Source organism: Halichoeres trimaculatus, unplaced genomic scaffold (assembly GCF_033239565.1).
Source record: "Halichoeres trimaculatus isolate MK-OKI-2021-1 unplaced genomic scaffold, fHalTri1.1 fHalTri1_scaffold_24, whole genome shotgun sequence".
NCBI lineage: Eukaryota > Metazoa > Chordata > Actinopteri > Labriformes > Labridae > Halichoeres > Halichoeres trimaculatus.
The window spans coordinates 8079521-8105225 of NW_027437202.1; the positions used below are offsets into that span (position 1 = coordinate 8079521).

The 25705-nt window shown below is 46.5% G+C and overlaps 3 protein-coding genes across 6 annotated transcripts; 1 reads left to right on the forward strand and 2 right to left on the reverse strand.

Annotated features, from left to right (window-relative positions):
• Positions 1-394: 394 nt before the first annotated feature.
• als2b (alsin Rho guanine nucleotide exchange factor ALS2 b) lies at positions 395-12756 on the reverse strand. Of its 4 annotated transcripts, none has more exons than XM_074664256.1 (34): positions 12591-12756; positions 12148-12222; positions 11697-11842; positions 10622-11598; positions 10178-10538; positions 9345-9519; positions 9167-9263; positions 9009-9086; positions 8714-8926; positions 8460-8631; positions 8189-8378; positions 8051-8116; positions 7800-7962; positions 7590-7721; positions 7366-7494; positions 7246-7269; positions 5732-5802; positions 5589-5655; positions 5315-5517; positions 5176-5241; positions 5004-5102; positions 4767-4931; positions 4563-4674; positions 4400-4477; positions 4188-4321; positions 3947-4111; positions 3757-3874; positions 3397-3668; positions 3138-3314; positions 2998-3055; positions 2848-2909; positions 2615-2764; positions 2430-2526; positions 395-2352 (listed from the first exon to the last, which is right to left on the reverse strand). In XM_074664256.1, the coding sequence occupies exons 2-34, from the start codon at positions 12165-12167 to the stop codon at positions 2314-2316; spliced, it is 5076 nt and encodes a 1691-aa protein (XP_074520357.1). In that variant the 5' UTR covers positions 12168-12222; positions 12591-12756; the 3' UTR covers positions 395-2313. The 4 variants fall into 4 exon arrangements, with proteins under 4 accessions (XP_074520357.1, XP_074520358.1, XP_074520359.1 ...); XM_074664258.1 differs by having other exon boundaries at positions 396-2352; positions 10226-10538; positions 12591-12755; XM_074664257.1 differs by lacking the exon at positions 7246-7269.
• A 4297-nt stretch (positions 12757-17053) lies between these two features.
• On the forward strand, positions 17054-21543 carry LOC141785780 (neuronal acetylcholine receptor subunit alpha-2-like). The gene is made up of 8 exons (XM_074664279.1): positions 17054-17274; positions 18782-18939; positions 19062-19106; positions 19178-19287; positions 20032-20251; positions 20318-20805; positions 20891-21323; positions 21403-21543. The coding sequence occupies exons 1-8, from the start codon at positions 17217-17219 to the stop codon at positions 21526-21528; spliced, it is 1638 nt and encodes a 545-aa protein (XP_074520380.1). The 5' UTR covers positions 17054-17216; the 3' UTR covers positions 21529-21543.
• Positions 21544-22157: 614 nt separating this feature from the next.
• LOC141785781 (D-beta-hydroxybutyrate dehydrogenase, mitochondrial) lies at positions 22158-25607 on the reverse strand. The gene is made up of 4 exons (XM_074664280.1): positions 24215-25607; positions 23884-24036; positions 23665-23798; positions 22158-22643 (listed from the first exon to the last, which is right to left on the reverse strand). Exons 1-4 carry the CDS (start codon positions 24564-24566, stop codon positions 22278-22280), a joined length of 1005 nt encoding a protein of 334 aa, XP_074520381.1. The 5' UTR covers positions 24567-25607; the 3' UTR covers positions 22158-22277.
• Between the last annotated feature and the right edge of the window lie 98 nt (positions 25608-25705).

A 25705-nucleotide genomic window follows, 5' to 3' on the forward strand; every position in this document is an offset into this window, starting at 1 on the left:
GTAATCCTCCGCCTCCTGCAGGGTTCAGCACCTCAGAAGGTGCAGGAGAATGTAAATGTGATGTGAAATGATTCCCCGGGGACTGGATGCAGGACTCACCGAGCAACAGGAACACGAGAGAAAGAGAGAGGGCTGTAATCTCTCTCGATCCCATTTAATCCCAGGGCAAGTGAGCCGCCTGCTCCTCTCTGGCCACCGGAAACCGGTTCCTCCCTCACCGGCTGGCTGCTTGCCGTGGTGGCTGCCAAATCTTCTTAACTCTTTCAGCTTTCATCGGCACGCAGGAGGAGCTACGGGGAAGAGGAGGGAACTACAACCTGAGGAAGGAGACCTGAAGACTTTCAAGCTTTTGGTTCATAGAGGTCACAGTTCTTAGAAAGGATGGAGGAAATAAAGGAAGGAGAGCGTCTGAAGTTTAATTAAACAACCTCAACAGCTGCAGTTAATAGAAAGTAAAAATGATGTTAAGTCTCCTTATTCTGACCCAAAATATCTGTCAGGAATGGGAATAATCTGTTGAGCTGTAATCTAATTCCCCCTCCCTTTATCCCAAAACACAATCTTATTGTCCCTAAACTCGGAGATTATCTCCAGCGATTGATAAAGAACATGTTTCATGTTGGTACGGACAAAAAAAGGGCAGCGTTGAGAGGATTTGCAGAGCTTCTCTTGACCTGTTTAAAGACACGTATTTTCCTGCAACAAACTGGAATTCAATCACATTTATAAACCAATGTGTCAGAGCAGCGTCCGTCAAATGCATTTATTGCCCTTTGTTGTTCTCCAAAAGGTACAACACACCTGACGTCATGTAAAAGACACACAGAACAGGAGGGAGTCATCAGTCCGCAGGTTGTTTACACACAGTTTGGTGGACCAGGGAATGTCTGACAGGTTTCGTCGAATGTTGGGCACAAAATTTAGCTTCATGTCTCTAATTTTCAGGCACAGGTTGAAACACTCATTCAGAAATATCTTTCTTTGACTGTTTTAAACGTCAAACTCAGGTGGTTTAAACACTGATGTTTTCTGTGGGTTGATTTCCAGAATCCAGCAGCTCCTAAATTTAGTCCCCTGATCCAGCAGCGTCTCCATTGTTGAACCATCCGAGATAACAAAAGCTATGATATTAAAAAATGGAGAAAAAAAAGAGCTTGGTCATCCTCTGAATCCCCTCTAAGCCCTTTTATAAACTGGCATGTGTGACGCAAATCTCAAATAAGCAACAATGTCAGACAGTCGGGCTGTAAATGGTTTAAAAAAGAACAGTTAGTATTAACAGATGGCCCAGAGAATCGGCTTTCAGCATCACCCACATCTACAAAAAACTGTGTTTGCATTAATCTGCGCCTGCTGCAACTCCACCTGCAGCTGGAGGAGAAATATCTGATGTTTTTACCAAACGTTTAAACCATTTTCAGACCGTTATCATCGAATACTTTAACAGGAGCTGCTCCTGAATGGATTGCACAAACCTTTCTTTCATTGCACATTAGTTTTGCTCACAAAGGGGACGTTTTTCAGGCTGAAGCTTTGAATTTTTCCTTTCTTGGTTTTTGTTTCCAAGAGTTCACAGTCAGACTACACTAGATTGAAATGTGCTCCAGCTGCGGAGTCAGTTTACATTCACCAGCAGCATGCTGCACACGCTTTGTCCTTGCATAACTGAGGATTACTCTTCATTGAAGTGAGGAACTTTCCTTCAACGTGTTAGTTTCTCTCTTGTAAAACCAGAAAATACTGTTTGAACACAAACACGTCAGCTTTGCGAGGCTGTAAACATACGATCGTAGAGAAACGAGTCGTACTTTCAGGAGTTAATTCTGTCAGGATAAAAAAAGCGTTTGCATTTTGTGACAGCTTTGAAAATAATCGAAATGAGGTCCGTTAACCGTTCCAGTTGGCACAAAAATAACACAAGTATGAAGCTGACTTCTTCACAGGAAACATCACAACGTCACATTCTTCTTCCCCTGCAACAAGTCGTGTCAGTCGGTTTTCACCGGACGGTCTGAAGTGGCTCATCTCTGCCGGTTTAACACCGACACATATTCACATTTATGCCTCAATGATCCATGGGTAATCAGCCGGCAGAGGTCACTAAAGGGTAAAACAGTGTGTGAGTGTGTGTGTGTGTGAGGGAGGGGGAGGTGGTCCCGTCTCCATGGCAGCAGCAGATGGAGCTGTCTGCAACCTGCTCGTGTGATCCTCTGCTTCCTATTGGCTGCTGCACGCATCTGTCACCTCAGCTGATCCCGGCCCTCTGATTGGCTGTAGGTGGAGGAGGGGCTTATGGATGTCACGCTGCTGGGCCTATGTGATCTTCTCATGCTGGATCTGGTAGTAACAAGCCTGGAGGATGAGGAGAAGAGGATTCAGAGACTCCTCATGGGGAGCTGGACCAAAGTGCTGCAGTGTGTGTTTGTTACCTTCAGGGTGGTGAACATGATGCCGTGCTCTCCGTGCTGAACGCAGGGATCCATCAGGTCTTCAATCAGGCTGACCTCTGACCCCAGGTTCCTGATTCTGAAGAACAAAATTAAATTTTTAGAGACTTGAAGTTGTCCATCAAAGTGTTAAATTTGTGCAGGAGTGTGTTTGATTCAGAGCTGACCGTGCACGCAGCACCACGTAGAGGAAGACAGGAAAAAGCTCGTCCATCGACCACAGGAAGTCCTGCTTCAGGAGAGACTGAACCTCTTTAGTGATCTCTTCGAAGGTGAGCTGGATCACCTGCAGCTTGTCCGACGGCGTGAATGTTGTGCTGCAAAACGAGGATGTTTCAGACTGACTCTGTTTTCTTTTAGTTAATTCAACATTTTATTGAGCTTGTTTGATTAATTTTACCTGATCTGTTGTAAAGTTTCAACTGCAGAGGCGAAGCAGGCGTCCTTGGTGCTGGAGAGGACCTGATGACGACATAGTCCGATCAAAAACCGAAAAATGATGAGGGGTCAATCCTGATTCTGTGTGACTGTGTCGACATTTTAAACTTACCTGCTGCTTCTCCCCCAGCACGGGTAAAGAGACAGGGATGGAAACAGGCCAAAACTTCCTGAGGAGGTTAAAAACAAACACGGTGTCATGGTTTAATTTGTCAAACAAGCAAAATAAAGTTTTAGCAGAGTGTGACTTACTGCTGAACTCCCAGGAAAGCCAGCAGAGCCAGGTCAGGCTGCTTGTTGAGGCGCAGGACGCACTCCCAGTACACGTCGTCCTCCCGCTCCTTGTCCAGGGCGTAGAGCGTGAAGAGCGGCGGGTAGAGGCGAGGGAGCAGGACGGGGAGCAGCAGAGCTGAGCTGCTCACCACGCGGCTGAGGAGACACAGAGAGGATGAGTTACTCTAAGAGATCCTGAAGTTTCCTGAGATCTTTAAGGAGATTTCTGAACACGTACCCAGGTTTTGGTGACTCTGGCTGGCCGTCAGCGGCGTCCGGGTCCTTCTTGTCCAGGTTGGTGCTCGGCTCTGGGATGAGGCCGCCCTCTTCTGGCAGGTCGAGGAAGAGGAACCTGACGATCTGGTAGATGCGGTTGAGGTAAGACTTGATCTCGTTGACGGCCTGAGGCAGCAGACGACGATTGGCTCCAACACCCACGTAGGTCATCCTGTAGACCGCCACCAAGGTCTCCACCAGCCGCCCCAATGGGTGGAGAGGAGTGTCACACGCCTGGAGGAAGAAGAGGAGAATTATGAGGATTCACCTTTGAATCTATGAAGACTTCAGCTGTTGAAGCTCTCGGTGTCAGCGTGTGGACCTTGATGAGGTAGAGGCGGATGGAGTCGTAGCGCTCCATGGTGATCGGTCCGACGTGCTGTGGGATGAACTCCAGACTCTCCAGAGTTCGGTTGTGACTTCGAGACATCACTTCAGGACTTGGAGACACAAAAACAGACACTGAAACCTCCTCTTAAAGTCTTCTTTATCATATTTTTTAAGACCGGTACCTGTCCTGGATGTGTCGTCTGCTGGTGGTGAGGGCCACGGCGATGTTCTCCCACGCCTTCCAGTTTTCTCCTCGACCTGGCGTCTCACAGCCCAGCTGGCTCCAACACTCCTCAAACACCGCCTGCCATTTATCCTCTGCGCACACACACAGACGGCCCAGCTTCCTGCCAAACACAGAGCAAACCAGGTTTAGAAAAAGGGATGTAAACGATAAAACAGTCTGCTGTTTTGAGAGCTTACACGGTGCGGCTCTTTTCCTTGTCGGTGTCGAACAGCTGCGGTTTGAAGTAAGAGCCGGACACTTTGAGTCCAGAGCCCCATTCACCGTTAAAGGAGCCTTCCAGGTAGTCTCCGTTTGGCATCGTGAGCACACCCTGACAGACAAACAAAGCGTGTTAGACTGAGCTCATGAATCATCTCCTTTAACACCTCAGCATCCTGCAGACGATCACCTTTCCATTCAGGGTCCAGTCGTCAGAGAACTCCCCCTCATACGTGGTGTCGTCCTCGGACAGGAGGATCCCAGTCCCCTGGGAAAAGACAAAACTCCTCTGAGCTCCTTTGTTTCCTTTGAGATAAAGACAGTTTGAAAGAAAAGAAGGCAGAGATGCTCACCATCATCTTGTTATCTTTGAAGGCTCCTTCGTAGTAAAGGCCGAACTGCGTGACGACGACCCCGGTGCCCTGACGCTGGTTTTCCTGCCACATCCCCATGAACTTCTCTCCTCTGGGATGAAAATACAGATAAGAAACATGAAACTAACGTCCAGTTAATCGATGAAATCCTGATTTCAGCAGCAGCAGCTCTGAAACACGCACTTTGTGATATCATCAAAGACTCCGTATCCGGCCTTTTTGTCCTGCAGCCACTGGCCGATGAAGACGCTGGGGGAGGAGGTGTTGAGCTTCCCGCTGCGCAGCATGCCGTGACCGTGCCGCAGGCCGTCCTGGAAGGATCCATCGTAAACTTCTCCACTCGCATACCTGAAGAAGAACGAGGAAGTTTATCGTCTTCTTCACAAAAGCTCCTCACTGATTATTTCACCACACACTCACCTGTAAGTCCCCGGGCCGTGCATCTTCCCGTCCTTCCAGTGACCCTGATAGTGGTCGTTCTTGTTGAGCATCTTATTAGTCGCAACAAATTCACCAAATCTGCAAAAACACGTGAAGAAACATGAGCTTTGGAAGCACAACAAGCTGTGCATGCTGAGAGAGACAGACTCACCCATCCTCCAGTCCGTTCTTAAAGGACCCCGTGTAAATCCTCCCATCAGTCCACTTCAACACCCCCCTGAAAGACACGCCATCTTATTCCAGCTCAGTCATTAAAGGTGTAATCCAAGCACAGACTGACGGTGTCTAACCTGCCGTTTGGTTTCCCCGTCAGCCAGCGTCCTTCGTATTTAGCGTCTTTGAGTCGTCCGTCTTTGTAGAACGTGTAAGACGCCGTCCTGGACACTGGAGGCTCTAACTTCTGTCCCGACCCTGAGCTGATTGATGCTGCGTCCTGTCCCGCTCCGCTCAGCGCCTGATCCACCGCCTGGTTGATGGAGCGCAGCCACTTCGCCTGGAGACAAACACACTCATGTTTAAATCACACAACACAGATTTTTCCACTTTAAGGTTTGAAATATTTACTTTCTCCATGGGAGAGGAGGCCAGCAGAGTGAACGTCTCCTCTGGTGTGATCACTTTCAGTCCGTATCTGGAGACAGAAACGTGAAGTTTGACACAGGAAGGATGACACACACATGTCACACACGGTGTTTCTGCAGACTTACATGCCGGTGTTCTCCTCCGGGATCGGCTCCACCCACAGCGTGGCCAAAGGGAAGACGTGATGGGTGGAGAACTGCAGGAGGAAGAAAAAGGAAAGAAACAGACGTGGTGAATGTTATCAGCACGTCAATCAATCCTGAACAAGATTAAATGCTAAAAAATATTCAACACATCTTCTTTTTTTTTTTTACCAGCAGGAAGCTAATGTGAGTTTTTAATAATGTTTACTTCTGTTGCTTTAAAGCAGGCGTCTGCAACCTTTACTATCAAAACAGCCGGGAAAACACAACACAGCTTTTAAAGTTTTATCATTTCTATTCTTTGCCTTGTTTTTAGTAAAATTAATAAAATTAATAAAATAAAAATAGCTCACTTTAAAACATTTTTTTTTAAAACACACAGCAGGAATATTTGTGACTAAAGTCGGGGCTGTAAAATGTGCTTGTTCTGAAAAATATCTTTCAAGTTTACAAGTGTTGTTTTCTAATTTTTCGCCTCATATTTGCATTTTTAAATCGACAAACTGTTAAAACATTTTTTTAATTTCAAGACAAGAAGATATCTGAGCAACAAAATGAACAAAAAAAAACCAAATTAAATAATAATTAGGTTCAGAAGTAACTTGTATTTATCGCAATGATTTTTTTTTGTGGAGGCCAGAGGGAGCTAGAGAGCTGCAGGTTGCAGACTCCTGCTTTAAAGGCTTCAAACTGTTATTTCAACGTGCAATAGTGTCGTAAAACAAGCTAAACCCAAGCATGCACTTCCTGTCAACAGCCCCCTGCAGAGACTCACACCACGACACACTCACGCCTTAATATGAAGAATTCAACGCACAGATGACTCTTTTAACAGCCCTTATATATCTTCTGGTTGGCAGATAATGAGCACACGGTTAGGAAGTCACAGGGTTTAGGGTGCAGGACGAGTACAGGACAAGTGCACGAGGAGGAGAAGGAGATGGGAAATGCTTTGGAGAAGTGAACCACAAACAGTTGGCACTCGCAGAGAAAAGGGGATTTCCACTCTCACATAGACTGAAGCAACAAGAAAAACCAAGGCTGCAGACCAAAATGTACGTTTATGATTTAGATTTTAAGAGTTGAAGATGTAAAATTAGAATCAAGGAGCCAAGGTTTGGGTCAGTTCATCCGTCATGCAGCCTCCTTGAAGCAGAGAGCAGGCAGAGGGCGAGAGTCGGGATCGGGCTTCGTATCACCGCGAAGATCAGGAGCAAAACTTTGGATTTGAGATTCTTTAAGGATGAATGTGACCTGGTTTCATTTTTGACTCCTCCTGCACTGATGAGACTCATCAGGTTTATAAAACGAGAGGAAGTGAAGGAGAAAAGATGCAGGAAGCTACGTGAGAAGAAAAACTAGAGAGGAGGTTTTAATCTGATGACACAGAGCCCTGACCCCTTCACACACACACACACACAGAAAGAGGAGAAACAGAGGGGCAGGGGAAGAGCTGAGGTCACTGCGCTGACATCTTTTTGTAGCTGCATACTTACGAGACTTTTAACAGGCGCCACGCCCTGACAGCACGGAGGCAAGCACACACAAACGCTTAGAGTACCAAGTTACAGAGCTGAACATGTGATGAAGAGTGTGTGTGTGTGTGTGTGGCTCACCTGCGCGTGGACCAGAGCGTCGTTGAAGAGGATGAACCAGTTGACGGAGAACCTGCCGGCGTTCTGCAGGGTCAGAGCTTTGTTGCTGCTCTCGCAGACGAGCCGGCGCTGAGGCTTCCTCAGAGACTCCTGACGACACACAATGACAGCATTCAGCCGCCGTGACATCATGTGACAACACGTGACAACACGAGGGCTCGATGCGACACACTCAGCTGGCTTACCGTCATTTTGCCTGGGAAGTTCTTCCAGAAGTTAAAGGTGTAGTCCGCTTCTTTTCGTTTCTTCTTCAGCTTGAGCGCCAGAGCTTCGAACTTTGAGCAGCCGTCCTGCAGCTTCTGGTAATCGTTGGAGCACTGAGCACAGAAACAGAAGACGGTGATTTTCTCCTCCTGTGAGGGATTGATTATCACAAAACAGGAAGCTGCACTCACCACTTCAAAGCAGGTCGCCAGTTTGAGCAGCAGCCGCCCGTACTCGTGAAGGTGGCGAGACGGGAGGTAGAAGAGCGCCACCAGGAGGTCAGCCATGGCGGGGTTCTCTTCGCTGCACTCAGACAGCTTCTGGAGCAGCTCAGGACTTTTACCGAAGAAATCTCTGTGAGGAAAACATCCTGTGGTTATAAAAACACCAAACAGGAAACACTCCTCACTCTGTGTGTGTGTGTGTGTGTGTGTGTTCTCACAGCGACGGTTTAGTCAGACTCTGGAAACCTCCCATCACCTGGAAGTGTCCCAGCACGCTGCAGTACCTGTCAGGAGAAAAGAAAGTTTGACTCATGGTTCAGGAGGTGGAGAATGAAAGAGGAGGAGGAAACACGCACTCGTTGTAGGAGTCGAGGAAGATGTCCACGTGGTCCAGGATCAGCAGGCTCTTTACGTCTCGACCACGCCGCAGGTTGGCGGTCAGGCTGGCGGCGTGCTGCCCGGTCAGGTGACACAGGAGGCTGAATCTGCCAGCGAGAGTCTGCAGGAGCCCGAGGGTCACGGGGCCCAGAGCTGTGCTCAGAGACTCTGCAGGAGAGAAAACAAAGATGGAGTAAATAACAGCGTCTCCTCTTCCTCCTCTTCCACCTTCCTCTGCCTCATTCTCACCCAGCTCCAGCAGGGGGCGTATGATCTGCGTCTTGATGTTGCACAGCTTGCAGTAGAACTTCCTCTCCGCTGAGGCGAGCTCGTGGAGGCTGGCGATGAAGCCCATCACGTTCCTGTCAGAGAGCGCCACGCAGAGCTGACCCCCGGCGAACACGTTGCTGACGTAGCGCAGCTGAAAGACGTAAAAAACACACCACCCTGATGCAAACACTGAGCTGTGACGTCAGCAAACGATGCACAGACTTCTTCCTCACGTTCATGCAGAACGGCAGCAGCACGGGCTGCTGGGTGTAGCCTCCTGCTCGCTGCTTCTCCTCCTCCTCCTCTGTGGCATGGCCCTCCTCCTCCTCCTCCTTCACCTGCTGCCCGCTGTAGTAGATGATGGGCTGGATGCAGTCTCCGTCTGCCAGCAGCACTGTGTGTCTCTCTCCTGCACTCACGTCCCAGACCCGGATCCCCTCGGACAGCTGCAGCAGAGAGGAAGACGAGTAAGAGAGCTTCGCAGCTCTGTGTCAGGATGTTTATTGAGCAGGAAGTGATGGTCGTTACCTTTGCAAGGCGAGGGATCGTGCTGGGCGACTCCATGTGTCCGAGCTGACCACAGCTGTTACTGCCCCAGGAGAAAACCTGCAGCACAGATCCACACGTCAGCGTCACTTTAAAGACCAAAAACTCACACACAGGCAGAAAGCAACGAGGGATCAGACCTGAGACTGCGCCGTCAGAGCCAGGGAGTGATGAGCGCCCGCAGCCACGCGCACCACCTCCTTATTGTTCAGACTCTTGATGCACAGCGGCTGCAACCTGCAGGACGACACCTCACGCTTTCAATTTGATCTTTCTGGGTTGAATCTACACATGTGGTGCGACAGCGTCTTCTTCTACCTCGCTAGATTGTCTCCATGTCCCAGCTGTCCGTGCTCGCTGTGCCCCCAGCTCCACACCTCCGTCTGCAGGGTGGGGAACACATCCTGGGCCTCGGGGACTGCTCCTCCCAGCGGGGTCAGGGCCACAGCACGCATCCTGGGACGACCGGCTTTCCTCAGCAGGCGAGGGGAGACTACGGAAGCCAAGGTGGTAAAAAAAAATGTGAAGAGAAAATCCTGAGACATGAATATCTTCCTGACCTCGCTCTGAATGTGGAAATTATCGACATGTTTTCAAGGCCAGAGCGGCGGAAAGTCCTGCAACCTGAATTAATCTCTGGAGCAAAGTCCAGCACAACAGATCGATGTGTGTGTGTGTGAAAAACAGAGACAGAAGCAGGTCAAACACACGCTGCAGCACGGCAGACAAACAATGAGAAGGAGCCTGAAGGTACAACACGCACTGGACCCTCTGCAGGTGTTTATCAGCTGCTGAATGCTGCTTTGTGCGATTAAAACCACGGAGGAATGCACGCTGAGCTGGACAGGGTGTACCAGTCATTAAGAAAACTCTGCCAAAGGATTTCAACAAGCAGAAAGAAGCTTTTACTTGTTAGCTGAGAAAAACAGGTGCATTATGGGAAAGCAGGAATAAAACGTGAGAAGTGGATGAACTCTCAACTTGTTTATCATCATATCTCTCATTCCCCACAGGCAGTCAGAGACTGTTTGCTCTCGCTTTCATCTCCTGCGACGGCTGTTGTCATGCTGATGAGCGTGATGAGGAAGCCTGAAGCACAAACAAACCCACACGGAGCGGCAGCGGCCTGCACAAGCACCAGGCGTACTTACGCAGCAGGTTATAGGAGGAGGAGGATAAGAGGTGAACAGCGTATCTACCCTGTGAGAGGAGTCCTGGGAGCGAGAGGCGGCGCCGCAGACCCTCCGCCTCCTCCTCGCGGATGTCCCCCGTGCTGGAGCTCTTCTTGGCCTGCGTGGACTCCTCCATGCGGACTCGGTCTGTGGTGTTGTCACATGTGAGCCCAGCTGTCCCGCCTGGCTTCGCCCCTCCTGAGGGCAGGTAGTTCATCATCTTTTTGAGGGACAGAGCTTCGTAGGTGGAGGCCACGCGTTCGCCCACCGCTGAGGCGCAGGAAGCAACGAGGCTGTTGAGAGCAGAGCCGGGAGTGGAGGAAGTGAGACCTGCAGAGGGCTGGAAGAGAAACCATGAAGAGTTAGACATGAAAACACTCGACTCTTCACTTCCTGTTTCTCTTTCTCATGTCCTGAGCTCACCAGCAGGCTGTGAAGTCCTCCAGTAGTCTTGGCGCTCTGCTCAGTCTGTGTGTTGTCTGAGAGTTTCTTCAGGTAGTCTTTGACCGCCTGCTCATCTGGATACGGAGAATTCTTGGCCCCCGAAACAACAACACCAACTTTAGACGGAGCGGAGGAGTTAGAGTCTGAGGCTGGCAGAGCCCCGTTGGCCAAACCTGCTTCCTCCTTCTGCTGAGTGCTGTCAGAGGAGGGCTCAGGACCCTTAGTGGGCCCTGGAGACCCTGAGTTTGAGGTGGAGGTCTGAGAGGGGAGGACCGGCTCAGACGGGGACGTTTTGAGGATTTGGATGGGGGCAGGCGCCTCTAGCCGGCCCTGGTCCTCAGTGAGCTCCACACCGAGGGGGCAGTAATGTCCGTCAGAGATGATGACGTGGTCCTCTTTGTCCGTCATGGTGTACAGCAGCTGGTTACATTGTCTGCATTTGTCCATAGGGGGGCGCTGTATGTCCAGCGGGCCGAGGCAGCGCACTAAAGCCAGACTGTGGGACGCTCCGCAGACCACCTGCAGCACATACCTGCCTGCTAGGTGTTCAACCTTCTGTGGCTTCCACACGGGGGAGACGGTGGCGTTGAGACCAAGCTGGCAGCCGCTCCCCCACGCCCAGACCTCCCTCTGCACCGACAGAGCCAGGGTGTGCTGCCCCCCACAGGCCAGCTCCAGAACTGGTACGGTCTGCTGCGGCGTCGTATCAGAGTCTAGCAGAGCAACAGGGGTCGGGTTTGGGACGGTGCTGAGGCTGGACAGGCCGCACTGACCTGCGCTGTTGTCCCCCCACATGTGGACGCCGCCATCCTCCGTCACAGCGCCGCTGTGGAAGCTGCCAGCAGCGATGGAGACCACTCGCTGGCCGCTGAGCGCACTCTCTAGGGCGGGTTTGTCCGGCTCGGTGGGTTGACTCTGCTTCCATGGCAGCTCCCCAAAACTGTACACCTGTCCACCTGAACACAGAGCAAGAACATCAGTTTGTTTTCTCTGATTTGGAAATGAGCCAGCTCATCTCTTTCAGAAAAAAACACAGATATCTGGTTCACTTCACCTTCCACCAGGAGGACCCCATGACGTGTGCCCAGGGCGACCTGAAGGACAGGCCGGGGAAGGAGCACCCTCTCTGGGGTGACACTGCAGGAGTAGCCCTTCCAGGTGTGGAGCAGACCTCGCTCTCCTTCACCTTCGTCCCCAGAGCTGAAAGTCACAACCACAGTCTGTTAAATTATCTGCACAGTGTTTTCTTTAGCAGAGGTCGACCCCTGAGGGCTGCAAACAACAAGACGTCTCACAAACATCACAGGGACATCATGTTCTTAAAGTCAAAGATGAATGCAGAAGAGGACAGCAGAGCAGATACAAACAAACTTTAGCATTTTGCTTGTGTGTGGGATGAAAGCAGAAGTAAGCAGTGCAGTCCCATCCTGTAGGCGATGTCACATGGTGATCACATCCAGCCAGCTGGCTGTAAAAAGAGCTCAGCAGGGGGGAGACAAACCTACCTCTTCCTCTGGGTTTCCATCAGCAGAGCTCACTTCTCCATCAGTGTGTCAGTCTTTGCGGCTTGTCATGCAGACCTGCAGGCCAAACAAAACACTCCTCAGTGTGTGCAGACAGCCTGTTAGCTCACATGTTGCTGTAAATGTAAACAAAGCAGTCTTTTGGTTTAACTGGCAGCTTGACTTTTGATGGAAACATAGAAAAACCTTCACGGTTTAAAGCACTGGCTCAGATCAGATTGATTTCCATGTGTTACAGCAATGTTTTCATCTGATGGACGCTCTAAAGTCAAAAAAATGACTCAGAAACCTGTGAACTCCGAGGATCCCATGAGCACATAAACACAACATTAATCCTGTCAGCTAACATCAAGCGAGCTAATCAGTTCCAGCTCGTTAGCCCAAATCACGGGTGTATATTAATATTTTCAGCCTCATTGCATTACCTGCTGTCTCCACACACCTTTCGACGTGATGTTTACCGAGACTGGAGGCAGATGATTCGTCCGTTACCTTGTTTTTCTGCTTAATACCGCTAGTTGTTGTTTCATCTCCTGATGTTGACACGGAGAGGCGCAGCTACTGCCAAAGATCGTATGTGAGAAAAAGGTATCACTCAAAGGAGAAACGAGTGATGAAAAGGCTCTTTAAAATATGATTTATAAAATAAAATATATTCCCCAAACTATACAAACCATTATTTCACTTAATTTCCATCTATATATTTACTTGTTTTTGCTTTGGAGTCAATGTTTCTATCAAAAACCATGATTTCGTTCCGCCGTTGTGATCGAAGCCTCTAAAAGCATCAGGAGTGAGATGTCTTACTTTTAACCTATCATTACATTTATTCCACAAGCGAAGAAGAACTGCTTCTTCTACGGCGAATACTGCGACGGGACTCGTAAGGTGGCCTCTTAAAGGCGCCCTCTCGTGGCGAAAGCCTTAGTTGCATGAGGTTAATTAAACACTGCAATGATAAGCAGATGGGAGGTGGTCAGGGAACAGAGTGACACCTCCACAGATGTTGTATAGGTGCATTTTGTGACCTTTATTTCATGATGGAAGTGTGTTAAGGTCAGGTGAGAAAAAAAAAAGTCATCTTAGTTTATTTTCTTATTAATTTTTATTTATAATTTGCAAGTCTGTCATCTGGAAAAACAAAACACTAAATTTCTGTAAAGGCAAAAGATGAAACCCTGTACGATGTCCCAAAAGGTCATTTCAGCGTCAGTTTAATAAAATCGTGATAAAAATGTAAAATAAATCTCAATGTTGCATGCAAAACCATAAGTATTTCATCACGTTTTTATTCTAAAATGTACTTAACACCGATAAAATGCAGCTGTTAGGATTCGACTGTCTTACCTGTGTCACTTTTAGTCCTTATACAGGTCCTCTATCACCCTCAGCCCACCTCCCGTCTCCTTATAATTACAGGATTTATTCAACCTGCAACTATGGCTTTGGCCACGAGATGGCGCAAATCCTTCTCTGAAAACAGGGCACAAAATGGGCATATAAAATATCTGTGGATGTGTCACTCCGTTTTTTTTCAGAATCGGAGGTTTACTGAAGAATACGTTGCATTCGTGGTTCACACTTCTGGGACACTTTTTCATATTCTGAAAGAAAAAAACGGAGTGATACTTCCACAGATATTTTATATCCCCATTTTGTGCCCTGTTTTTTCTGAAGGATTTGCGCCATCTCGTGGCGAAAGCCATAGTTGCAGGTTGAATAAATCCTGTAATGTTAAGCAAACGGGGGGCGATCAGAGAACGGAGTGACACCTCCACAGGTGTTTTATATGTGCAATTTGTGACATTTATTTCATGATGCATGTGTGTTAAGGTCAGGTGAGCGAATACTCAAGGGAAATTGCTTAATGCGTGCTCTGGGACAATTAGCATAAACATAAAATAAGTAAATTGGTGACCACGTTAATAGGCTCTGCAATAAACCGCTCTGTTCCTCAAGAATTCATCGAGTTACGAGTGTTCATAATCGTCGCCGGCGGCAAAGGGGGTGGATGTTTTATTCATTTAAACACTCGTCAAACGTAACCACGCATTAATTTACAGCTCGTACGAGTTAGGTCGTGTTAAATATGGCTACGGTCTGCGTAGCACAGCTTGTCGTCGCTTTCTCATGATTGCGCATCATGTTCAGCCAATCAGCAATCAGGATTTATTCAACCTGCAACTATGGCTTTGGCCACGAGATGGCGCAAATCCTTCTCTAAAAACAGGGTACAAAATGGGCATATAAAATATCTGTGGAGGTGTCACTCCGTTTTTTTTTCAAAATATGAAAAAGTGTCCCAGAAGTGTGAACCACCAATGCAACGTATTCTTCATTCTTCATAAAACCTCCGATTCTGAAAATAAAACGGAGTGACACCTCCACAGATATTTTATACGCCCATTTTGTGTCCTGTTTTTTGAGAAGGATTTGCGCCATCTCGTGGCCAAAGCCATAGTTGCAGGTTGAATAAATCCTGTTATAATGACGAGTGTTTAAATGAATAAAATGTACTTCTCCGAATACAGTACAGCACAACACAGCAGCCTCCTGCTCCAGTCTGTCGCCGGCAACGATTATGAACACTCGTAACTCGCTAAATTCTTGAGGAATTTACAAACAGAGCGGTTAATTGTAAACGCTATAAACGTGGTCACCAATTTACTTATTGTATGGTTTTGCTAATTGTCCCAGAGTACACGTTTAGCAGCTTCCTTTAAGTATTCACTCACCTGACCTTAACACGCATCCTTCAGAAAAAATCTGGACACAAAATGGGCATATAAAATATCTGTGGAGGTGTCACTCCGTTTTTTTTCAAGAATATGAAAAATGTCCCAGAAGTGTGAACAACGTACCGCAACGTATTCTTCGGTAAACCGCCGATTCTGGAAATAAAACGGAGTGACACCTCCACAGATATTTTATATGCCCTTTTTGTGCCCTGTTTTTTGAGAAGGATTTGCGCCATCTCGTGGCCAAAGCCATATTTGCAGGTTGAATAAATCCTGTATGATAAGCAGATAGGAGGTGGGCTGAGGGTGATAGAGAAGCTGTATTAGGACTAAAAGTGAGGAGCGAAAGAATTCGGCGACGAAATATAAAGTGGAATACTTTTAATTTTGTCACTTTACTTTCCTTATAAACCTGGAGAGGTCCCATAACCTCGTTACCAGGAGTTTCCTTCGAAGCCTCGCTGCCCGAAAAGCCTAACCCCCGTTTCCGCATTTAGAAACGGTCGGCCGTCGCCCTTCTGTGATTGGTTCAGCGTGAGAACCAATCAGGAGGAGGTGAGGACTTACTCGACTGCAACTGTTTTATGATTGGCTAGGCTTTGCGTTAACCTTGCGCACCAATCACGAGAAAGTATCGGATAGTCATACCGTAGCTAGTCACTGATTGGCCAGGCTTTGCGTTAACCTTGCGCACCAATCAGGAGAAGGCATCGGATAGTCATACCATAGCTGGTTGCTGATTGGCTGGGCTTTGCGTTAACCTTGCGCACCAATCAGGAGAAGGCATCGGATAGTCATACCATAGCTGGTTGCTGATTGGCTGGGCTTTGCGTTAACCTTGCGCACCAATCAGGAGAAGGCGTCGGATAGTCATACCGTAGCTGGTTGCTGATTGGCTGGGCTTTGCGTTAACCTTGCGCACCAATCAGGAGAAGGCGTCCCAAAGCTTTGCCGTGACTGATTGCTGATTGGCTGAGCATGGCGTCCAATCACGAGAAGGCGACGACAAGCTGTGCTACGTTGACCGTAGCCATATATAAACACGAGCTAACTTATGTATGCTGTGAGTCCATGCGAAATTACGTTCGACGAGCGTTTAAATGAAAAAAATGTACTTCTCCGAATACAGTACAGCACAACACAGCAGCCTCCTGCTCCAGTCTGTCGCCGGCAACGATTATGAACACTCGTAACTCGCTAAATTCTTGAGGAATTTACAAACAGAGCGGTTAATTGTAAACCCTATAAACGTGGTCACCAATTTACTTATTGTATGGTTTTGCTAATTGCCCCAGAGTACGCATTTAGCAACTTCCCTTTAGTATTCGCTCACCTGACCTCAACACGCATCCTTCAGAAAAAAACAGGACACAAAATGGGCATATAAAATATCTGTGGAGGTGTCACTCCGTTTTTTTTAAGAATATGAAAAAGTGTCCCAGAAGTGTAAACAACCTACCGCAACGTATTCTTCAGTAAACCTCCGATTCTGGAAAAAAAACGGAGTGACACCTCCACAGATATTTTATATGCCCTTTTTGTGTCCTGTTTTTTGAGAAGGATTTGCGCCATCTCGTGGCCAAAGCCATAGTTGCAGGTTGAATAAATCCTGTTATAATGACGAGTGTTTAAATGAATAAAATGTACTTCTTCGACTACAGTACAGCGCAACACAGCAGCCTCCTGCTCCAGTCTGTCGCCGGAAACGATTATGAACACTCGTAACTCGCTAAATTCTTGAGGAATTTACAAACAGAGCGGTTAATTGTAAACCCTATAAACGTGGTCACCAATTTACTTATTGTATGGTTTTGCTAATTGCCCCAGAGTACGCATTTAGCAACTTCCCTTTAGTATTCGCTCACCTGACCTCAACACGCATCCTTCAGAAAAAAACAGGACACAAAATGGGCATATAAAATATCTGTGGAGGTGTCACTCCGTTTTTTTTTTTTAAGAATATGAAAAAGTGTCTCCAAAGTGTGAACAACGTACCGCAACGTATTCTTCAGTAAACCTCCGACTCTGGAAAAAAAACGGAGTGACACCTCCACAGATATTTTATATGCCCTTTTTGTGTCCTGTTTTTTGAGAAGGATTTGCGCCATCTCGTGGCCAAAGCCATAGTTGCATGTTGAATAAATCCTGTAATGATAAGCAGATGGGAGGTGGGCTGAGGGTGATAGAGGAGCTGTATTAGGACTAAAAGTGAGGAGCGAAAGACTTCGGCGGCGAAACGAAAAGTGGAATATTTCTTATTTCATCACTATACTTTTTAAATTGAACCTGGAGACTTTTTGCTCGTAATTTTAAATGGAGAAAAAAATAGATTTTATATCGCTTTATTGCGGTTTGATCCTCATGAACTCAGGTAAGACAGTCTAATCATACGAGCTGCTTTTTATCGGATTTTAGTACATTTTAGAATAAAACGTGATGAAATAATTATGGTTTGCATGCATTATTAAGATTTATTATACATTTTTATCACGATTTTATTAAACTGACGCTGAACCTACCTTTTGGGCCATCGTACAGGGATTCATATTTGGCTTTTACAGAAATTTAGTGTTTTGTTATCATAAAATATGCGAGATTTCCCACTTTAATCAGACATTCTTGCTCAAACTGGAGGTAAAAATTAAAATAAATGTTAGATATGAATTCAAAGATATGCCACTGGCTTAAGAACACATCAGATTTTATTCTTTAGCTCTTTCCAGATGACAGACTTGCAAATGATAAATAAAAATAAATAAAATAAAAAATAAATTAGAAATATTATATATATATATATATATATATATATATATATATATATATATATATATATATATATTTATATATATATATATATATATAAGTTTTTAAATGAAAAATATCAGAAATAAAGCAGGAAACAATGCCTCTACACCTCAACAAAATGGTTTAATTCATCCTAAACAATTGAATAAAAAAGGTTAATTTGTCGACAAGCAGTCAGTGTGCTTTTAAAACTCAGTAGGTGCTCTCCTCTCTCTTTCTGCGCAGTTTTTCTTGCTTGGATTAAATAATCTGATGCCCTCTATGATAATCAACCCAAACACAACAAAACAGCAGCCTTCTTTCTTTATTCGAGTGTAAAAAAGATGATTTATAATAAATAATCTGCAGGTAAACAGAGCAGAAAACATGACTGGCAGCAATGCTGTAAAGAAAAAACAAACGACTGTCTCCATTTGGCAACACTTAAAGCAGAATAATCTGATGTGAGATCATCGAGAAGGAATTGTTTCTAAATCCTGCCACATAAACTACGTCGTAATCCCCAAAACGCGTTGAGTGTGTCTGCTGCACAGGCACAGCTCACCTGAAACATCATTTTGTGGGTTATAAATAGACAGTATAATCACAGAAACTGGCATTTGTGCTCTTGGCTCGCTCTTTCTTGCACCAGCTAATCCTAAATTGCTCGGCGGTGATGCCAGATTGCTTGCCAAAGTTCAGGGAGGAAGACACAGTTGATGCTCTTGAAGTGAGCAAAAAAAAAAAGGAGAAGATATTTCAACACGTGCAGCCTCCACCTGCGAGACAAATCAAATCACAGCCGACACAAAAGGTTGAGCAGCAGAGATTAGAGCGGTTTACTTAAGCATGAAATTATGACTGATGACTGCTGGAAACTTGGCTAAGTGTTGCTCAATTATCTCCAACAGTTCTGCTGTGTAACATGGAATTAAAATAGAATCAGCTGTAGATCACCGTCTGAATCTGTGACATTTTATGAACAATAAAACTCAGGTAATTGCTTTTTTCTCTGAAGAGGAGATAAAGTCGTCCTCTGACTCCAGCAGGAAGAGGAGGGGAAGTGGAGGAAGTAACTTGTGTCTGTGTGTCAGTCTCAGGTCTCCCTGAGGACTGGACTCGTCTCCACACAGAGGACCATCTCTTCAGGAGGCTGTTTGGAGGCTACAGCAAGTGGACGCGTCCGGCTAGGAACGTCACAGACGTGGTCATCGTCAAGTTTGGGCTGTCCATCGCTCAGCTCATAGACGTGGTCAGATTAAACGTTGTAACTCTTGACTTTACTGAGATGTTATTCTTCAGTTTCTCTTATACTTTGAAAGTATCTGCACACAAAGCTCACAGCTCTTTGTCTATTTTCTGTCTGAAAACCAGGATGAAAAGAATCAGATGATGACGACAAACGTTTGGTTGAAACAGGTGGGTAAAACAAACCGGAGAGAAACAACAAAGCGTCTGTGAGATGACTTCTTTAAACTTTGTGTTTGCAGGAGTGGACGGACTACAAGCTGCAGTGGACTCCCTCAGACTTCGACAACGTGACGTCCATCAGAGTCCCCTCTGAGCTCATCTGGGTGCCGGACATCGTCCTCTACAACAAGTGAGACACAAAACCCCTGAGCCGTAAAAGAAGCATCTCGTAATTCCTGCACGCAGGGATTCAGAGGTCAAACTCTGATCCATCAGCCGAGCATTGTTAGGAATAATTCAGAAAGCTTCAGCAGGAGCTTTTAATTTAACGTTAAAGAGCGATGTGCATCAAAGCAGAGTGTGGAGCTTCATTGTAATTTTCCGCTTGCTGAATCTCTCCTCAGAGGAGCAGGAAGGAGAACATCACCGCTCTGTAACGGACACCACTTTGAGTTTCTGCAGCTGGAGCGAGAAATTATCTGTAGTGATCAATTACCTGCTTGATCTATAAGGACGTGCTCGTCTGATGGAGAGCGTGTGAGGAGGGGAAGGTCAAGCTGCTGGATCATTTCACAGCGTTTCTGCATATTCCTGCGTGCTGATGTGTGATCAATGCAAATCAGCCTCTGAGTAAATGACCCTGATTCCAGCACTGTTGCATCACTCCCCGTCTGGTTTCCTCCCCGCGGGGCCGGAGGAAGTATGAAATCTGAAATTTGTCTGGAAGGAGATGAAACTTTCTCCTCCCTCAGCACTTGTTTAAATAAAGTTGCGTCATGTGTGCGCTGTGGCGAACATCCACTCATCATTTATTAATGGCGCCTGTGTGCGTTGGGGAGAGCCTGAGGTTTGTTGTCCCACCTCTGGAGTTTGAGACGGAAGGAGGAGGAAGAAAGCTGCTCCCTTTCATGATGACACTCCTCTTCCTCTGCAGCGCAGACGGAGAGTTCGCCGTCACCCACATGACCAAGGCCCACCTGTTCCACACGGGGCGAGTCCGCTGGGTGCCGCCCGCCATCTACAAGTCCTCCTGCTCCATCGACGTCACCTTCTTCCCCTTCGACCAGCAAAGCTGCAAGATGAAGTTCGGCTCCTGGACGTACGACCGCGCCAAGATCGACCTGGAGCCGTTTGAGACCACGGTGGACCTGAAGGTGAGACGAACAGACCTTTTCCCTCTGAGCTGAAATGATGAATCACCTGTGTGATGTCATCTCTAGGATTACTGGGAGAGTGGCGAGTGGGCCATCGTCAACGCCGTGGGAACCTACAACACCAAGAAATACGACTGCTGCCGTGAGATCTACCCTGACATCACCTACTACTTCGTCATCCGCCGCCTGCCGCTCTTCTACACCATCAACCTCATCATCCCCTGCCTCCTCATCTCCTGCCTCACCGTCCTCGTCTTCTACCTGCCGTCAGACTGCGGCGAGAAGATCACGCTGTGCATCTCCGTGCTGCTGTCGCTCACCGTCTTCCTGCTCCTCATCACCGAGATCATCCCGTCCACGTCGCTGGTCATCCCGCTCATCGGCGAGTATCTGCTCTTCACCATGATCTTCGTCACGCTGTCCATCGTCATCACCGTGTTCGTGCTGAACGTCCACCACAGGTCGTCGGCGACTCACAGGATGCCGCGGTGGGTCAGGAGGCTGTTTCTGACGACGGTGCCTCGCTGGCTGTGCATGAAGCGTCCCGTCCACAGGTGGGTGAAAACAGATATTTAAAAAACATGTTGCATGATGGGAGTGTTTTCTGATGATGCTGTCATTCTGTCACTTTCTCCTCAGGCGGCGTCACTTGGCTGAAAAGCTCCTCCCTCTCCGCACTGCAAGCTCCTCGCACTTCACCTCCACGTGGATCAGTCAGGAGTCGGACATGGACCTCCAGGGTTGTGAGAAGGACAGTTTGAGCCTCAGCAGCCACCGTCTGGACTTCCTGACCTCTGAGGATGGAGTCCAGCGCTGCAGCCTGCACAGCGAAGGCCTCGAGAGGTTCGGCCTGAAGATAACGGGCAGGAAGAGGATTTCCTCCCTCTCGCCGCCGTCCACTCGATGCCTCGGCTACACCATCCTCCCGCAGGGACGCTCCACCTTCAGCTTGGACTGGGACCCCCCTGTCCAGACCCCGCTGTCCCCTGTTCTGTCTCCTGCAGTGGTCTCGGCTCTGGAGGGGGTGACGTACATCGCAGAGCATCTCAGAGCTGAGGACGCAGACTTCTCCGTGAGTCAGGACGGGAGGATGGGTCACGTTTATGGTCCTGTTTGGCTCTCTCTGACCCTGTACGTCTCTGTCTCCACAGGTCAAAGAGGACTGGAAGTACGTGGCCATGGTGGTGGACCGGATCTTCCTGTGGATGTTCATCATCGTGTGTCTGCTGGGGACGGTGGGCCTCTTCCTGCCTCCGTGGCTCTCTGGGATGTTTTAGGAAGACAAAGAAAAAGATGATTGTTATAAAGCTGCTTATTTGCATGACAGGTAGAGCAATAAGAGGAATGTGTGTGTTGGTTATACTTTATCATCAAGCCTCATGATGGCAGGATCTGATGAAACACAGAGCAAGATGCTGGATGATTTCAGGACCGTTCTTTTTTAAGTGTTTTATCAAATCTGCTGTGGCATAAATCAGACTTTGTTTTACATGTTTATGAGCTCCTAACAAGGGAGAGTTTCTTCTCTTACATAATCCATCTCCAGATTTAGAGTGAGTTTTTATTTAACTGTGACGCAGTCTTCATAAAAAGATCCTTTTCTTTCCAAGAACTGCTTTATTTCCAAGAAGACTTTCATCGATCTTGTGCCCTCATCTCACCCCGGTTCCTCCAGACCCATGACCAGACTGGATGTGAAATGAAAACCTGACCCACAGGAGGTTTTCTGACCTTTGGAAAGTACAGATACCAAATCTCTGAGAGGAGTTTCGCTCACGCAGAAATCAGGTTTAATTCCAGTAAAAATGACGCTGCTGCTGATTGGTTAAAACCTCTGACACCCACTGGACAGTCAAGTGTAAGGATTTTTATTGTGATGAACAAACAAGCCCACAGATCAGCCCACAGATAACACACATCACACACAATCTTTAAATACATCTGAAGGGGTTACTAAAGGTCAAAAAGGTCTGATAATAAAAAATGTACAAGCAGCTTCTTTATGTTGTTTTTAACCACATTGATCTTATTTGGCGTAGAGCATCTGTTTCCTCTTGGTGTACACGGAGCTGAGCGTAAACACAGCATCAGTGAGCACGGTGGGCAGATAGGGGAAGAGCTTAAAGAAAAACATATCCATGGAGGACACCAGCAGGTATCTGTATTTAGGCTTAGCCGACGTGACGGCGTGCAGCATGGCGTTGACGACGAGGTCAGCGTTCTTGAATCCAGTCTTACATGTGGACGCGAAGTACTCGTTGGCGAGCTGGATGTACTGCTGGTTGAACCTTTGCTTCCGGTCGTCGTCCAGCTTCTCCCAGATGTCGTACGCCGTCTTCAGCTTGACGATGTTGGTGGCCTGGCCGAAGTTACCGGGCTGGATGATGCTCACCTGGGAGAGAGGTCACAGAAGAGGTCACAGAGTTTATTTGATTTTAAAGTAGTACGGTAATCACGTCTGTACTAAGCCCCTTAATGGGGCCTAGTAAAATGTATCCTGAGAGGCAAATCACAAAGCCTTTGACTGCAGAGTGTGCATGATACTTTGTGCTAGCCGACTATTCTTTATTAATTTATTTATCAATTTAAATTTATCAATTTTTAAAATTTAAAATTTAATTCATCAATTTATTTTTTAAGTTTATTTATCAATTTATTTTTTAAATTTGTTTATTTTTTTATTTATCAATTTATTTTTAAATATATTTATCAATTTATTTTTCAAATATATCATCAATTTATTTTTTATTAATTTCTCAATTTATTTTTTATTTATTTATCAATTCATTTTTCAAATATATTTATAAATTAATTTTTTAAGTATATTAATCAATTTATTTTTTAAATATATCAATTGATTTTTTAAATGTTTTTGTCAATCATTTAATTTATCATATTTATTTTTATTTTTTTATTGATTTAATTTTTTTGTACTTCAATCTACTTGGACAAGCTGCCCAAAGTAAGTTGCCAGCAATATTTCAGGGATTTTCAGGCATTTATCACAGCAGATGAGTTAATTGAGTTAAAATTTTAATCTGATTAATCATGATATTGGGATTAATCTGATTAATGCTTTCATTTTGACAGCCCTATTATAAAGATAAATATATTTAAGAAGACAGGAGCTTTAAGCTTTTACACATGACTCTGCAAATCTAAATCTCCCACAGAAAGAAAAGAAGTTTAAAAAAGTCCAAATGTGAATTTCCCCTGATGAAGATATTCTTGCGAACTCTGACGCTGCTGCTGACTTACGACACTCAGTGAAGCTGTTTGTCTTCAATAAAAACAGTCATAAACTCTGACTTCCACTCTTCCCCCAGGGGTCCCATGATATCTACCACAAACTTTCCACGATGCTACGCCTCACGCCTCAGAGTGTCACAGGGTTCGTGTGCTCACTGTCCCACCTTCACGCCAAAACTGGCCATTTCCACCCTCAGGCAATCAGCGAACGCCTCCAGTCCTCTCTTGGACACGCTGTACGCCCCCATGGTCAGGCAGTTGAAGAAGGCAAAGATGCTGGACATGAAGACCATGCGACCTGCAGAGGTTAGGAACAGATTTCAGTGATTTACAGGCAGCTGCAAAGAGAGGAGACAGGGGGATGAAGCTGAGTCTGAGCGAACCTTTGGAGGCACGAACAAGAGGTAGGAATGCAATGGAGGTTCTGATGCAGCCGAAAAGGTTGATGTCGACCATGTGACGGAAATCATCAATTGTGCTCCATTCAATCTCAGCCCAGTCAGAGATCCCGGCGTTGTTCACAACGGCCCACAGACCTGAAGATGAGGAGACAATGTTACAGCCCTGAAATATCTCCCTACAGAGCCCATACCAATAAATAAACAAACAAACAATATGATGACTGATTAATGTGAGCAACAGTTTCTTCAGGACTTACTTTGAAAACATTCAAAAAAAAAAAAAACAACAGACTCTTCTCCACATGCCTCTCACCTCTCTCCGGTAAGTTCCCCTCCACGATCTTCTTGGCCAGCTGCACGTCTTCATCGCTGGTCACGTCCAACTTGAGGATTTTCAGATTTCTGGAGCTCTGGCTCTGCAGGCTGAGGGCTCCAGCTCCTTCTGGACACAAACACCCCGCAAAGACTACAAAGCCTCTATGATCCAAGCAGCGAGCCAAATGATGCCCAAAGCCGCTGTCACAGCCCGTTATCAGCACCGCGTAGCCGTGACCGTCCGGCATGATCACTGGTTGGCGGGAAAAAAGCTTGGCGAGGAGGAAGAGCAAAATGGCCGAGATGGAGAAGACGCCAATGATTTGGCCGATAAAGAAAATGTGATTCATGCTGCTGAAGTGTTGACGATCTGCCGTATGTTTGGACTGCCTGCTAGCGCTGCCAACTGCACATTTTCTGCCTGATGCGAGCACTGAGGGGTTCACTGTGAGGGCTGTTTGCTTTTCTCTCAGATGTATTCGAGCAATTTCACAGGTTTGGTTCTGGTTTACATGTGACTACAAGAGACACTTCATACTTGTTTGTGTGATTTCTCATGGTTTGGCACTTTTCTGAATTCTTAAAACAATGTCAGAGCTCATCCAGAGGAGGATAAAATAGCTTTCACAAGAAGTATCTTTGAGCAGCTATTACCTGGAATAACCTCAACGTTTGGGGGTTTCACACCAATAAAGCCTCTCTGAGAATCTTCAACCGCTGATACAAAGCAGAGCGTCTCGAGGTTTGGTTATGTGATTATCTGTTTGTTAGTTTGTGGAGCCAGGGATGAGCCTGCAGCGCTCAGCTTTAACACACACACAGCTTTGGTAACACTGGGTCAACTCTCCCTTCTTGGAAGTGGTTTTTCTCTAACTGGTTTTCCACCTAGGCCTGATTCTGAGTCATGGTTTTTGGTCACTGTTAGAGAAAGTTTCTCTTTGCCACTTGCTAAATGCAAAGATCTCCTCTTGATACTTTTGCAAGAAATAAAAACAAACCCTTTCAAACATCAACAGCCTCCAAAAGTCTAAAATTTATGGAGATGAAACGATCAACCCAGAGGTTGTATTTATAAATGTGCACTGTGTTGTGTTTTGAGCGGGGAAAAAAAGCATCCAGCGATTAGAGATAAGGATTGCAGTGATTCCTCTAACTGAAAATCAACCATGAAGGATAACACCAAATAAACTTTTAACTATGGGTGTTATGTAGTCAGAAACAGAGGAGTTATTTAGGGTACAGGAAGAAGTTTGATATATTTTAAGGCCTTAACTGTGGTCTATACAGAAAATCAAACCAATACAGCTTTGGAGAGATATGATCTGTCAGGTTTAAGTCACAGGAAGTGAAGAGGGTAAACTCTTCATGTGCCTTTGGGGTTGAATCAATTAAAAGTGGAGTTTACTCACAACACTGAGGCCCTTCCCAGGAAGCACAGAGCAGATTTGTTCAGATCCCTCTGTGTGTGCTGCAGATAGCTGATCAGTTT